Source organism: Salarias fasciatus, chromosome 12 (assembly GCF_902148845.1).
Source record: "Salarias fasciatus chromosome 12, fSalaFa1.1, whole genome shotgun sequence".
Classification (NCBI taxonomy): Eukaryota; Metazoa; Chordata; class Actinopteri; order Blenniiformes; family Blenniidae; genus Salarias; species Salarias fasciatus.
In genome coordinates, this window is record NC_043756.1 from 13,339,694 (window position 1) to 13,355,857 (window position 16,164).

The 16,164-nt window shown below is 42.7% G+C and overlaps 1 protein-coding gene across 1 annotated transcript; it reads right to left on the minus strand.

Annotated features, from left to right (window-relative positions):
- Nucleotides 1–265: 265 nt before the first annotated feature.
- On the minus strand, nt 266–5,197 carry foxn4 (forkhead box N4). The gene is made up of 9 exons (XM_030104903.1): nt 5,086–5,197; nt 2,561–2,727; nt 2,007–2,119; nt 1,816–1,926; nt 1,606–1,733; nt 1,400–1,496; nt 1,106–1,313; nt 608–1,000; nt 266–516 (listed from the first exon to the last, which is right to left on the minus strand). Exons 1-9 carry the CDS (start codon nt 5,163–5,165, stop codon nt 266–268), a joined length of 1,548 nt encoding a protein of 515 aa, XP_029960763.1. The 5' UTR covers nt 5,166–5,197.
- Between the last annotated feature and the right edge of the window lie 10,967 nt (nt 5,198–16,164).

The window sequence follows — 16,164 nt, forward strand, 5'->3', positions numbered from 1 at the left end:
AGGCTTTGAGTCTTTGCTTGGCAAAGCTAGATACTTGAAGTTTCCATGTTTATCCTTACTGCCTTTTTTTTTTTTTTTTTTTATTCATCAGGAGTTTTTAGTTCTTGAAAAGCAGTTTTTCTTGACAATCATTTTTGGACATTATTTTGCTGGTTTCCCCCCCAATGTTTTTTTTTTTTTTTTTTTTTTTTTTTTTTTTTGGAAGCAGAACTCCTCAGCTGGCATCTGCAGACATCCAGAGAACGTTTAATGAATCACGAGCAGTTTAAAGGAGCACAATAGGCTTGCTGTTGGCCGACGCGCCCATGCACTGGGACGACAGAGGATCCTGGGAAGTGTAGGAGGCGTAGAGCCCGGTCACCTGCACGTCCGCCAGCGGCAGGCCGGCTCCGCTGGAGGGGCCGTGCAGGCTGGCCGTTCCCAAGTCACAGTCTGATAGTCGGAGGGGAGAGTTACTGAAAGTGCCCAAAGCATCCAGGTTAAAGCTGTCATCCTTCATTTCTTCCCACAGATTCCCTGAGCAGACGGAAGCAGTGCGTTAGTCACACCGGAGCAACATTTCTGCAGTTATTTTTTTGAAAAATTCGCCGCTTTAAAATGCACTTACCTTGAAGGGCAAAATCCATGATGCTAGGGTCCAGTGCATCCACCTCTGTGTGTGAGTCACTGTGCACGGTGTAGAAATCGTCCGGCGGCTTGCCGGGCAGCTGGGTGAGCGGACTGTGAGAGAGGTCAGGGACCGTGTGGAGGGGGGGCGTCTGGGCCGGAGCGGGGGACATGGGGGCGAGCCGGGCCTGGGCCTGGAGCTGGGCCTGGAGCTGGTGGTGCTGGTGTATGGGCAAGCACGGCAAAGAGAGCGTGACTATGGGCTGAGGGTGCATCTGGGCGGAGACGGGCAGCGGGAGGCCTGTCGGGCAGCTGGGCAGACGGGTCATGCCGGGCTCCAGAACCTTCCGTCTGCAGTTCTCCGGGCGGTCCGTGATCAGTTTGTCCAGTTCGTCTGTGGGAAGCAAAACATAGCAAAAACATGACGCTGTCAGTTTGTGATGACTTGCTACCTGACTGAGCATTTGACCTTTCACGTGTTACAAGAAACGTGTCTGACCGGGATTAGCCATGCTGCGGCGGATGGCCGGCAGGTCCTTGCGTTTCCACTTCTGCATTTCTTCTTCCATCTTGTCAATTTTGGCAGGGTTCAGCGCCCATAGACAGCCCTTTCGGGACGAGCTGCTCGTCTTGTTCTCCACCTTCTCGAAGCATTTGTTTAAGGAGAGGTTGTGTCTGACAGAATTCTTCCATCCATCAGGTGCGGTCTGCAGGCGGAAAGGCAGTATGTGACACCATTCATCTCCACGTACAATTCAGTTAAATCTCCTGCAATAAAGGTAAAGTGTCACACCTTAAAGTAAGGAAAGTGTTCCTTCATAAAGCTATAGATCTCGCTGACTGGCAGGCTGCCCGTTTTGCTGTTCTTCAGAGCCATGGCAATCAAACAGCTGAGGAAGGAAAACATTTAAACATCGGTTACTTTAAAAGATTCAGGTGAAATTTTCCTCATTGTCTTTGAAAAAAAAAATGTGTGTGTGTGTGTGTGTGTGTGCTGACCTGTAGGAATAGATTGGCTTAGGGAACGACTTGGGCTGCAAGTCCTGGTCTTGTGGAGCCAGGCGAGGTTGTGTGAATAGACTTTGGTTGTTAAAAGATACATTGCTATAAAGCCCACCAGCCGTGCACTGAAAAGAGAGACATCACATTAGCCTCACTCTTTTAAAAATGCATCTGTTTTAACGAAACTGGTTCCTTCATTAGCTTCACCTGTTGTCCAGTTTGTGTGAGAGAGTACACCTGCTGAGGCGTGGGCTGGTAGACTGAGGTAGGGCACTGGTATCCAGGAGAGGGCAGCCCATTCATGGAGAATGGAGACATCTGCGGCACGAAGGGATATTCTGGATCAGATCGAGCAATATTCCGCTATGATTTTGTGCTACAGTGCTTTTAATACTCACGCTTCCACTGTGGGTGTTGATTATGCTGATTCCCAGGGGGCTGTGCTGCATGTTGCTCTGCAGGTGGAGCATCGAGCCCTGACCTGCAGTCATCGTCATGTTGCTCAACTGAGCTGTGAAGGGAAGCAGTCAGAAAATCAACATAGAGTGCTTTTCTTTTCCTCTCTGTCTCTCTCTGAAATGTTTACATTTAAATCTAAGCATTTAAAACCTATGTATTGCAGCTTTTCTTAAAAATAAATTACTATATGACGTTTTATGATATTAACAGACACCACAGGTGCAGATATTATAATAAGATCTTTATATATTAGAAGCTATTTCTTAATTTGTGAAAAATAAGCTATTATTTGCTCCTTGTTTAAAAAACAAAATTTTCATAGCTGCTGAAGGTACCTGCAAAAAAAAGCGGGAATCTTTAGTTTTTATTTTTTTAGTCCGTGTTTAGTTCTGGACAGGGGGGAAAATTACAGGAGCTAATTGGCCGTAACTTGTCCAATCAGAAAGACGTTGCAGCTTTTGAATGTTGCTCTGTCCCCTCCCTGCCACCTCACCTGTCTGTTGCTCCAGCAGACTGCCCTGGGAGGACCCGTTGCTGTGGCCTCTGCTATCAGCCATCTGCTGCAGCCGGGGCACGTCCACCGACGTGAGCCATGACAGAGACTGCAGGTCCCCAGGGAGGTCCTCCTCCCCCAGCTGGGAGGGGTCCGTGGTCAGAAGCCTTGGAGAGATGAGGAGGAGGAGGAGGAGGAGGAGGAGGAGGAGGAGGAAGGGGGGGTGAGGTTTTGCAGGGTTAATAGGACTGGTAAATCAGACACACACAAATCATAGGTGGAATTTAAATCTTGATAAAAAGAAAAGTTCATCCTTCAAAGTCGAAACCACCATAATGGGACTGAGTGTGGGGAAACAGATGAAAGCTGCTGTGCATTAGCCTTCCAGGATTTAACGTAAGAAGATTAACGACAAGTGTTATTTAGTAGTGACAGTTTTATTTAACAATAGGAGAGTTAAATAGCTTTTCACTCATAGTGTTTACAGTGCCGTGTTTGTCTTTTTTTCTAAACTATTGTTAGACACTGATATCGGGTTTATTTTTAAAGACCTATTTTGATTTATTTTCATTAAAATAAAACGCATTTTGTGTTTTAATTTTTATTGGCAAATATCAGCTTGTCTTTTTCAAAAACTATTCTTCATCTTGTTATTTTTATAAAATTCAAGCCAAAAGTGAGTGAAGATCTCTGTTTAAACAGTGCACTGCCAGTACCAATCAACTTTCAGTTGTTATGTCTTTTACACAGCGAGCCTCAAAGAGAAGGAAAGAAAAGAGAGGAATCCTCTTGAATCCTCTCCAGTCTTCGCTGTGCACACACTTACTGAGCAAGTGTTTGGTAATTGGGGTCGCTATGACAACTCACACTATTCAGTTACTTTGTGGATCCGTGGACAGTGCACGGTGCTCCCCCCGGTCTCACACGCACACACCACATCTCCTAATAAAAAAATCAACCCTGTGTCAGGTGACCGCCGTCTCTCCTTACCCATTGGCTGAATCATAAGTAAACAACGCATGAGATCGTTTGAAACATGGGACAGCAGCACATGTTGCCTGCAACAGTTGGCCTTGTCTATTGAAAAATGATCACCTATTGTGTCCCAAACGACAAATCTGCCCAGTGGCACGTGGCTCTATTGTCTTCCCCAGACCCTTCCTTGATTGTCTCTGTCATTTCTTTTCTTTGCCCGGCCCTTGCATTAATCTGCTGGAATGACAGCCTTCACATAAGAGGGACAAATAGGATGCCATCTGCTTCCCTGTCCCTTTCCAGCCTCTATCCTTACTGCAACCCCCCCCCCTCAACTCCCTCCATCTTCCCCCCTCCGGCCCCCCCTCCACAGGGAGAATCAACGGAGCCTGGGGCCGAGGGGGGTGCAGATGTAGGTTGAGGTCAGGGCTCAGTGTTGGCCGTCTGAAGAAGTGACATCATTAGAGCCAGGAATCAGCAGCACATGTCCAAAAAAAACACTCTGCATCCGTATCACCGACGGTCTGCTGCAGCTCACAGGTGATTGTGTCCAATTCCAAAACAGGAGGAGAGATTTGATTATTACTGCTTTTTTTTTCTCTTTCATTTATTTATCAGTGAGGTTTTTTTCCCTAATTTCAGACAATCAGCTTTACTATAACGGTCTGCTGGCTTATGATGAATATGTTTAATGTTGAAGTGATTACAAGGATACCGAGGCACTACGGAGGCACACTCACTGAAACTGTTCCTCTTTTTTGCTTTGCTCTGAAATGCACAGAGCTTGATTTGCACAGGCACTCAATGCACCACAACAATGCACAATACCTTCTGTAGATGGTTGTTTTTTCTGATTTCAGACAAATACTTTCAATGTTATTATCACCCACTATAACCACAGAATACTGAATTAAAAAAAACAAAACATGATAGAGTTGATTGCCCTCCCTGGGTTTTCCCACCTTCTGTCGTCTCCAACAAGCAGAGCAAATAAATTGCTCACTGATAGAAAACCTGTTGAGCTGGTGTCACCATGTATCATCCAAGCCTTCCCATCAGTTCGACAACACTAAATATTGCACCTCCTCCCTCCTTTCCTCCCCTCCTTTTCTAATTGGGAGCCACTTGTGCACACTGGTGACCTGGAGCGCCCCGTCTCCCCCTGAGCTGGCAGGCCAAGAGGCTCAGGCTCTCCGTGCGCCGACAGCGGGAGTGTAAACAGAGCTGATGGTTTCTGACAGATCCATTCAGACTGAAAATCATTTATTCTTTGAGATTTTTTTTTCTTCTCTCTTTTTTTTTTCATGCAACTCCCCCCATGCACAAAAAGAGCTGTCCATCTACCATTAGATTAAACATAGTGGCTGAGACAGCTTGTTCCAAAACCATTTAGAAAGAACCTAAAAGGGTTCAGTCCATAAAAATATGCCTTTCATCTGTTGAGGCATCACCAAGATGAGGGTTTTTGACAATATGTAACAGGGAAATAACCACATGTTTAGCATGCTGAGTATTATATTGCCTAACATAATTTAAATCAGAAGTCCTACCTGTAGTCCTGTGGAGACGGATGATGCCCAGCATTCTCAATTATTCCTGACATCCTGGAAGTTATTCCACCTTCTATCATTTCCTAGGATGTGTCGTACCTGTTTAGTAAAAATAATAAATGAATAAATGTTAAGAAGTACACTTTTAGCATTGTGTCCTTGGTGAATTTTCAAACCAAAAACAGGCACACATATTCTTAAATAAATAAATATGATTAAAAAAAATAAAACAAATATTAACAATGTGACTTCAAACTGTATCTTACCCAAGTAAATAAACCTGATGAAACACCGTGCAATATTTTGAGAAAAATAGAAAACAGAGATGTAAAGCCACAAAAAGCTAAAGTACTTCATAGTTTAAAAAAAAAAAAAAAACAAAAGCAAAAAAGTGTCTAGCGTTGTGGCTTTGTGAAAGTCTTCACATATTTTTGATTAACTCTTCCTGTTTATATCTATATGATATAACTTCTGTTTACTAAACACAAAGGACAACAACTTTCAGTATCACCTGTTTTATCAGAAACTCTGGATTTAAATGAGTTTTCTTTCAAGCTGATCACTGAAATCCATAGTTAGAGGATAAAAAAAGCTTACAAATGACAGCTGAGCTGAACTGACCATCCGGTAATAACTCCGACACTTAAAGGGAAAAAAATAAGAAAAGCAATCACCTGTTTTGGTTGATAAAGAAGACTGTGAGAGCCGGTCCCGAGCTCCTGTACTGTATTTCACTGTGTTGCACTTGATTCTCCCCAAAACCGTTTTTAAATTTCCCTCTCCGGAGCTGTCCAGCGCGCTGACATGCGCAGTGGCGCCCTCAGTGGCCCGGGGGGCAGGAGGGTCCCATGAGTTTGACAGCTGGTGTGAACGCAGAGCCTGTCACCAACGTCGACAGCATCCACACGTCCAACAGCCCAGGGATCTGTTTTTTTTTTTTTATTTATTTTTTTAATCTCTCACTTTCTGCAAAAGTTTTGTCGCATGAATAAACTTTGTTGTTGTTCCGACCTCAGGTCCTTCCTCCAGCTGCGGCCAAACAAACGCTCGTTGCTCTACGATTCAACTCGTACTCCATCGCAACAATGTGGTCTTTGCACCGGGTGCTCGTGAAACAGATGAGATTTCATGTGTGCTGCAGGTTCTTTGTCTCACTCTCCCCTGAGCGCCTGATACTCCATCCGCGCGCCGGTGCGTCTCGATATCAAAACACAAGTCCGGGCCTAAATCCTGTCCGTCCTATTTAAATTCAACAGAGAAAAAAATAAAGGACTAACGTGTTATGAAAACTTGTTTCTAATTAAACTCAGCCTAAAAAAAATGACAGAAGAAAACAAATTATAAAAAAAAGTATAACAATAATTAAAAATCCTTTTTTGTTCTCCGCCTGTCCCGCGAGGTTATTCCCAGTATCTCCCTCAATCACGACTAAGACGTTGTGAGTCGCTACTTGTGGTGGCATCTGTGTGTGTGTGTGTGTGTGTGTGTGTGAACTTCTTTTTTTTTTTTTTTTTTTTTTTTTTTTAGGGAAGTGCTTGTAGATAATTTGCTTCCCGCCGCCGTGGCCGCGTCCTGCTCCTCTCAGCAGTGGGAAAAAGAGCCGGGGAGGCGGGCAGGGAGGGCAGGGGGCCCCCGGGCTGCGGCAGGAGGCGGCAAATGCCCACACTTGTCTGGAAAGCAGGTCCACTCCAGGAAGGAGGAGGTGAAAAAAAAAAATGCAAGAAGACAAATCATCCCTGCTGCATGACATGTTTTAAACATAATTGATTGCACTGATTTCTTGCAACTTGGGAAATAAGTTTAAAATGAAGGAAAAAATAAACAATATATTAGGCTATTTTACCCGTTTGAGCATAGAATTGTAAAAAAAAAAAAAAAAGAATAGAGACAAAAAAAGCAGTTAATGGCATAATTAGTTCTGTTTCAGTGCTTGTTCACTTATGTTGTCTTTCTGAAATATATATGAATGGTGCCATTAAAGACGTCTCCAGCAGGTAAACATTTACAGGTGCGCCTACATATAACTTCATAAGGGGGAAACACGTCCAGTGATGTATCACTTCAGCAGGGTCTTATTACCAGTTTCAGATTAAACTGCCACAGGAAATTAAAGGGGAATTCCTGAAAGTCTTTGGGGAGACTGCAGTGACAGCGGTATCAGCCCCATGGGACTCTACAGATGGCAAATCGGCCTGTCACAATAGGCACAATCAATGATTACATGCATGAACGTAACGGACAAAAACAAGAGCATCCTCGAAAAAACAGATCCTTTAGGTCCTAAAGCCCGCAGGGTTATGATCTGGAAACGGGGAGAAAGCAAGGGACGACCATGATGATGATGATGATGATGATGATGATGATGATGATGGTGTAATTCAGTGAGCAGACTCATGACTGAACAGTTTTCTGTTCTTTATGAATACATAGTTTTCAAACCAAAATTGTCTCATTTTCTTTTTGAAAAACCGATGATAAAATTGATACATCAATTAAATTCCAAAACTGTTTACATCTTATTATAATTCTTAATGGTTACACAGCAAAATTGCATATATTTTAATTGTATGATTCACAAGTTGACCCTCAGTTAAAGATAAACCCATGCCATTAATTCTGCACGCTGCCATAGAGGTTACTGCTCTGGATCCACTATGGAAATATACAATGTGTGTATGCATGTTCTCCCTGTGCGTGCATGGGCTTCCCACAAATCAAACACAAGCTCTACATGAATATGTGTCTGTAAGTTGACTGTAGCTGTGCATATGAGTGTTTTGGATAGTCTAGCTCTGTCTTTTCCAGAATGTTCTCTGCCTTTCACCCACAGTCATCTCAGCTCCAGCACCCGAAGTGTTGAGGACGGTGATACAGATATCCTAATTTGGTGTGTCTGAGTTGACCAGTGATTCCGGATGTCTGTTGTTTCCCCCACCATCTGTGAGCACTCCACTGCACTCATTCCTGCATTTCACACCTGTTTTTGAAAGAAATTGATGTAAGAACAAATGACAACAAGCTATTAGCTGAGACAAACTGAAAACATGGAGACAATATTCTCATTACTTCATACAACATGGTGTTTTAACATACAAAACATTTGACTTTTCCTGAGACTGGATTGTAAAATAAGCATAAAATGTTAAATTGAAGTCATGAAGTTAAAAAACATCCTTTAACGTCTTCAGATTATAATTTTCAATTCACACATATTTTAATGAGTGACCGGATGTCAACAATGAACTATTATAGCCAGAAATAATTATTAGATACTTTAAACATGTTACAATATACATTTGCGATCATCTCTGATTGTTCTGTGAATATTTCTTTTCTGTGAATATATCAGCTCACTTGGAGAAATTATTAAACTCTTGTATTTGTATTTTGTATTTGTTTGTGAGCATTTGTAAAAGTGTTGAACAATATTTTCATGGAATAACCAGCACGATAGACTCTTACGTTTAGACCAGGTGAAAGTTATACCAGGTGCCTGTTTGCATCCACCTGTCTCCCCTGAAAAGACGAGATCTGCTGGAGTTGAATGGACTGAAGTTGAGAGCAGTAGTTGTAGTTGAAGTATGAATTGTTTTGTATCTGGGTTCCTGTGACTTCATGAACATTTTCATTAATGTCCAGGTGGCGTTTAGGTCCATGACAGAAATGACAGTGACCAGCGGGTCCCTCAGGGGACAGGATCTGGACTCAGACTCGGTGCCACCAGGAGCTGGACGACTCCCTGCAGCTCAGGAACACCGGGTGACTGCTCTCCTCTCTCATGCCTGCTCAGGAGTAATGGGGGAAACAATGGGATCAGCGCCTGAGGGCCGGCCCGTGTTAGGAGCCCGTGTTTTCGTCTTGCACCAAGTGTTTACTGAAAACACATCGGACCCTCTGAGAACGAGGTCACTTCACCCCAATAATCGCCTCTGCAGGCAGAGACACAGTGTCCCCCTAGAACAACATGTCACCCAGAGCGACCCTCTGGCCACACGGAGGAAGCAGCTGTCAGCCATGCTTAACCAGGGCCCAGCATCGGGGCGCTGCTTTGTTTTCCAGCAAAGCTTTAACCTGGACGGCTCCGAGTGTCCGGACTGTCAGGCCTCGGGTTGCCGTGTCAAAGGTCGCTCAGCTACAGACACGCTGCAGCGGGTTCTGGTGGAGTTACACTTTCACAGGGGAGAGGTGATGATTAACTGGTACTGCTGGTGTCTGGTTTACACAGTAACTATATATAGGCGCTATAAAAAGATTCAGTGTTGATAAAAAAAAAAAAACCTGTTGAGATTGGACTTAACGCTGAAAACATGCCTGAAGTTAATAAAATCAGATGTGCTGCGTATTTAAATCCTAGCCTTCTGTAACCAGATCTTAGTAAAGAAAACATAATCCATAACTGTATTTAGTGTATACTTATGACTTTAGTTTTTTGGGTTATTATTGATAGTATCTGTAAATAAAATAAAATAAAATAAAATAAAATAAAATAAAATAAAATAAAATAAAATAAAATAAAATAAAATAATAATTATTATTGATTCAAGCTTTTATTTGTGCTTGCTCTTTTTTATTTAGTTTTAATTAAGGCTTTTGGGAAGTTTTCCTTTGATGTTGCTCAAAGTTTAGCAACCCAGTTAAAATATTATATTTTTCATTTTTATTTTTATTGAAATGAGAGCTGTTGTTTTTTTCTTACTTGAAGATTTAATTCAAAGCATTAAATAAAGGTAACTATATATTTTTTTTAGAAATGAACACAGTGGAACAGAATTCAACATTGTTTCAAATAAAAAGTTAGAATGTATAAAATGTTGGATGATGTGTGATAATATTCCAGTCATGAAGCCCATTTTTAAACAATGCTGAAAGTGTTTTCTGTTGAAAATGTGTTTCTTTAGATATGATACTATGACTTAGTAATAATTTGAAATCACAATTTTCCACATAAGATTGATTATCTCTGTATTTCATCCAGGAATGGCACACTTTACCAACACAAGACTGGAACCTTCTGTCCACCTCTCTGTGTGTTTTATGAACTATTTGCTATGTGTTGAATTAAAGTATTAAATGAAATACAGATTTTTACTATCCGCCATCTCTCTGAAGCAAATGAAAGACTTGACTGGAGTGTTTGTTTTATGCATTGACAAAGTATTAGTCGCCACCGATTAACCACAAACAGCCTCAGTGGGACTCCTCTATCCCGCTGTCATCAGGGATCACAGAAAAAAACTATCTTGGATTTTTAAGAAGGGTCAATGATATTGACCTTTGAGTGACCTTTGTCAACACCAAGGCCCCTGGTTGGTGGAGAGGTCAGGTCTCTTCGGTGCCCTGCGGGTTAACGATGGAGCAAAAGTCCTCTTTTTCTCCACAGTTGGTGGAATGTAATTAAAAGAGCCTTATCGCCAGAAGTCCTTTCATTTTGCTTTTATGTAGCACAGCCTGCACGTAACGTACCAGTGAAAACAGTAAATTGACATATTTTGAGGTGTTCCAACAAAAAAAAAATTAAATTAGAAATTCCATTTGCAAGGGACGTACAACAATATTCTATTATTGATTTAAGTTAAACAGAAGAGGCATCTGGGTAAGAATTTGTCAGCAGTGTTCTGGATGTTATAACTTCAATGAGCAGCACTTCAGTCCTAAAATGATGACGGGGCCCAGTCCTCGTTACGCTGCTCCGACCAATTAGAATAATGGACTATGAAAGAAAGAACGATCCGAAGCAAAGGACAGGGGGAAGAAAGAAGGCCTTGGGGAAAAGATGAATTTGATAGGAAGAGAGAAAGAGAAATAAGGGGAGGGGAAACAGTGAAATGGACACAAAATAAAACGGCGAGAGAAAGAGGGGAGGGGGCGGCGGCGGTGTGATGTGAGTGTTATCATCAGCTCTCATTCTCAGCATGGAATCTATAATGGGAAAATCAACCTCTCTGACTCCTGTGTAATTGGATTTGCCGGGTCTCGTGCTGAATCAGAGCCCAGTGGGTAGCACAAAGCTTGTTAAGATTGGACAAGCATTGCTGGGCTGCTGGGCCGGGGGAGAGGTGGGGCGACGGCGGAGGTAACCTTGACAACTTTTCTTGAGTGAAAAGTGAATAATTCAATATGTCCAACACTCGGCCGGTCGCATTTTGTAGCCCGATCGACTGAATCCTCGGCAAACAATAATCCAATCATAAACTGGGTGAAACCTGAGCTTTTTCTCACATTTAGGTCACCAGAGCAGAGAAAAAGGATACCTGTGTTACCTGGGAGAGTCTGTTTTCTAACAGATGTTACCAGGTTACAGGGGTAAACACATTATTACTTCCTCCAGTCTGTCCAGCAGGTTGCCGTCACGTTCGTCTTTTTACAATAGATAAAAATTGAAACATTGCATTAGCTGTACCTTTGTCACCCTGGCTTATAGAGATTGCGATTTTGGTTGTTTGATCATGAAATATTCCCAGATTAAAACATTTCTTTACTGATTCAGAGTCTGCAACCATCACAACAGAAACAATAATCTTTGCCCCCAATACCAAACAAAATTGGTCTTGACTGCAGTCATACTATATTTACCTTTGAAATGTAGGGGATACCAGAGTTTTTATCCATCCCAGCTGACTGTGGGTGAAAGTTACATTTTGAACAAGCCACCAGTTTACCAGGCAATCACACTCACATTCATACCTATAAGCAATTTAGAACAACTAGATAATCTCAAATGCTTTTATTTGGCTGTTATTAAACTGTAGAACCTGCAAGAAATGAACTTGTCTACTCAACATGGAATCATAATCGGGACTTTCATGATTCTTTGACCCTTACACTGCTTCCACCCATCATTTTTGATGAAATCTATGACCAACTATTTCAATATGGAAGTCCTGATGCAAAGCTAATCTAAGACTAATTATATGTTGAGGACATCAAATAAAAGGGCACAAAGCGCAATATTTAAAATGAAATTCATTCTATTCAAACACAAAGCTGACAGCTCTGCTCCTCTTAGATTTTAAAATCCATTTCTTTAATGTGCTATGTCCGATCTGCTTGGGACTGAGCAGGGGGTATAAATTTTACAACCCCCTGTAGTGAAAATAATTTAGTAGGGGAATTATGTGTAGCAGAGGGGGGCATGTCCCTCCAGCGCTCCAGCAAATCACACCCTGATGGTGCACAGCGCACCTATAAACCATCAGCAGGGCTTCTCGCTGTCTCTGTGAGGATTTACTGATATCAGCATGGATTTCACCTGTTGTGCAAACTGTTTTAGTGAAGGCATTTAATGCTTTATATTGAACATGCGTTGCTATAAAACAGGTCTATAATAAATGTGGTGGTCATGAATATCCCTTCATGCAGTTCGATTTAGAGACCTGCTGGCTTTAGAGATACACTAAGGGATTCACAACGTGCCCAATTCTCACCAGAGATCATATTCAGCCAAAGGTCGACACATTTTTTGTCATTTCAGTTGTTCCAGCTCTCTGATTATATACCGGACTCACTGAAGCAAACAATTTGATAATTGCACTTGGGCTCCAGCCTGGTCACATTTTCCAAAAGTGTCAAGCGCGGGCGGCTCAGGCTACAGCGCGGCACAATGGCGATCTCCTGACAAATGTTGTTATAGTGAAAAATAAGGCTGACGGTGATTATCCTGTAATGCACCCAGTTAATCAAAGATCAGTTACCAGACCCGCGCCGTGCCAGCTGGAAGAGTGGGACTGGGAGCTTTTCGCTACTGGCGGTGATGTAATGGAGCTTATAGAGAGAACGAGAGAACGGAACACTGAGAGGAAGAAGAGAGGGAAAGGGGGATGGTTAGATTGGTGCGGTTTGGATCCTGTTTCTGCATTGTTATTTTACACTCAGCAGAGCAGTAGATACCCAGGTAAAGCACTGAATAAGATCTCTCAGTCTCTCCACCTCCCAGGACATGAATGATTAAGCACCTGGCCCACAGTGTCCTGAGCCCGGGTGAAGATGTTGTGGAGGAACCTGGATGTGTGCACCGGCCTCCACACAGCATCACCGACAGGGTTCAGCTCCAGTCTGATGTATGAGTGAGCTGCAGCAGAGATGACAGGAAATGCATTTTTGCACGTGAATTTGACCAGCTTTACGATTGCCAACTGATTGTCAGGAATCTTGTGCTTCACTGACTGGCTCCATGCAAGCAGACACAGGAGGAGAGACTGTTTTTATGTAACTTCTTTGGAGGGAAGACTGGATCCTGACCGAGGACCTGCTCCTCTCCAACAACACAGCTTCAGAAATGCAGGTTGGGTGTTGTGTTTGTGTTGTAGAAATGTTGTGTGTTCCTCACATCACTGGACTCCTACAGCATGTTAATGAAAACTTTTCAGCTCAGAGACAGGGGATTTTTTCAAACATGAGCTTCAGTTATGGATAGGTAGGTATGTATAGGAAAATGACATCCATTGGATCTGTTTCATGACATATCATTCCAAATAACATCGACCAGGTTGTTATTTTTCTGTTATATAATGGACCGTTTATAGATAAGGAGCAACGGCTTCCTATTGTCTTCACCACTTCCTTATTTTTACACTATTGCACTGCTTTGTTCAAATTAAAAAAAACAAACATGCTGATCAGTGATTTTAAGAAGTGTCTGAAGGATATCTGTGCTGTAAAAGAGAACATCATTACCATTTTCTCCTCTTTACAATCTTGGTATAGGAAAGATGGTCCTAGAGGACTGAAAGTGCATAGATGCAACCAGAAGTAAGAAGAATGCAAGATGACATTTTACTTGTTTTGTATAAAATGACCATTTGGAAGGGAACATACATTTTTCTATTTATTTGTAAGTTGTGTTTTAGCCAGTGGTCCCACTCCATCTATCTAATTCTTCATCTGCCTGAGGTCGCTCAGTTTCAGGCAACACTGATACTCTAGACCAAGACGAGAGACCATCTCTTAATTAAAATACAATTGGATGTGCTGTGTGGTAACAAGGCAATTCACCTGATCTGACACTGGCTTTGGGGATTCATTACATAATCATTCTTTCCGACATGCACCAGATTGGACGTCCCATTGTTTAATTAAAAGGAGATATGCAGTCTAGCTTATTTGGCCCGTTGGATTAAAAAGTGCATGCATGAGAAGGTCTTTTCTCAAAAGGCAGGTGCTTCGCTCAGCTCAAGCCCCCTTGTCCTCCTGGACTGAGAACGCCCATTCAGTGTCGAGCCTTTCAGTGTCATTAGAAACACTTCTGCTCGCTGCTGACAGCTTTCTTAAAAAGAAATACCTGCAGGATACCAGAGGAAGCCTAAAAGGAAAACAGCGAACCTTTCGATTTAAACCTGAAACATTAGCCTTATTATCACCACTGAATTCATTAATCCGCCTCCTGACAGGAGCTTATCTGTTCATGTTTTTACTTGTAATACTGTATGGCAGATCCCTAAGTCACGCTGTCCCAGCGCATTGTCTGCTTGCGCTGCCTCGAGAGAAGTTTGTTCCCATGAAGGAAGGGGGTGTCACGGATACGCCGCCGCAGCACCGCCACCGTCACATCCCCAGATTGATTCTGACGACCAAAAAAGGGCTCCTTCAATGATATTGTTCACCTGTCTCATTGGCTTAAAGTGGGTTTGTGGGAGGAGGCAGACTATGGGAAGGAGGTCGGATGAGGGTTATTGGTGGGGACACGGGGTGAGGGACATTGTTGGAGCGAGGGGTGAGAGCTTTGGGGGTGCGGGACTGACAGGTGGAAAAAAAAAAAAAGAAAAAAAAAAAAGAACACTCTCATCTGACTAGCCTCCTCTATCCTGCCATGGGGCCCCATATGAGCAAAGTAATGAAGTCCAAATTACAGCACAGGATTGCTAAGAACAAGCCTCTATTGTTTGCCCTCGGGGCACACTAAAGCACACTAAATGAGTGTCACAGCAAGCAGCGGGGCACGGACCGTTACTGCACTATTTAGTCTACCCCGTTGTCTCAAGACGGCCTCGTTTCAGAGGTTCTCAGATCAGACAAATACTGCTCCCCTCTTGCCCCCTCCTTCGCCTTCACCCTTCCTCTGTACAGCTAACCCCTCCCCAACTCCTCACCCCAAAATAGGCCAAATCTCCTCCATTGTGTTTCGACTGCCTAGTGTGAAATTCACTGTGACGTTAAATGTTTTCTAATGAATAATTACTGAATGGATATGCAGGGGGAATATGTGTAATGGATTGTAGACTGCATTTTAAAGACGTCTTTTTTGTCTCTGCTCCGTGGTATTTACAGGACAAAAACACTTGGCCTTTCTCAGAAGAAATGAGGGCCATAGGCGGAGTATAGTCACCGGGAAGGAGGGGGAAGGAGGGCTTTGTGTCAATTAGATCCAATGGATTATCTTTTTTAATGTTTTTACAGAGAGAGTTCAGAATCAAAGGACTTCTGCTTCCAAAGAAGAGGGAAGAAAATACAAAACCAACAAAAGCTGTGAAAACCTTTGGTCTAAGTGTTGGTGCTGCGAATGCAAAACAGATTGGTGGAATTTTTCCCACTATGCTTCTTAAATGTGCTGCTGTTTTGGGCTCCCCAAGTCCATTTGCACACCGAGTTGTGTTCGGTTGGTGCGTTAGCTCATGTGAACCATGGGCCTCCGGCCAGGGTTTCTGTGCGCTGTGTACCAATCTTTATCGTCTGTCTGTTCTTCTGCACAATCACAGGCTTTTGCTTCAAAGGCACATCAGACCTCTTGTTTTAATAGAGTGAATAGACATCGTATTTGTCCTTTTTCTGGTGCTTTTTTCCAGCACTTCCCTCCCCCATGGAGACACTTATTCACTCATTCTCTGATTAAGCTGCACTTGTCAAACTACAGGACTGAAAGATTGTCATTTTTAAACGCTTTGCATGTTGCAATCATCAATGCTTTCTGGAAACTTACTGATTTAGAATGTTCAGAATTCCAACAAAGTCAAATCTATTGTTATTCTGAATAAAGTGTAATGATTTTATCTACTTTAGAATTTGACAAATTTGCAATTATTTCCTGTCTAAGCATGTGGAAAATGGTTTCCTCCCCCATGAGTGATGCCACCTGTTGCACAGGGT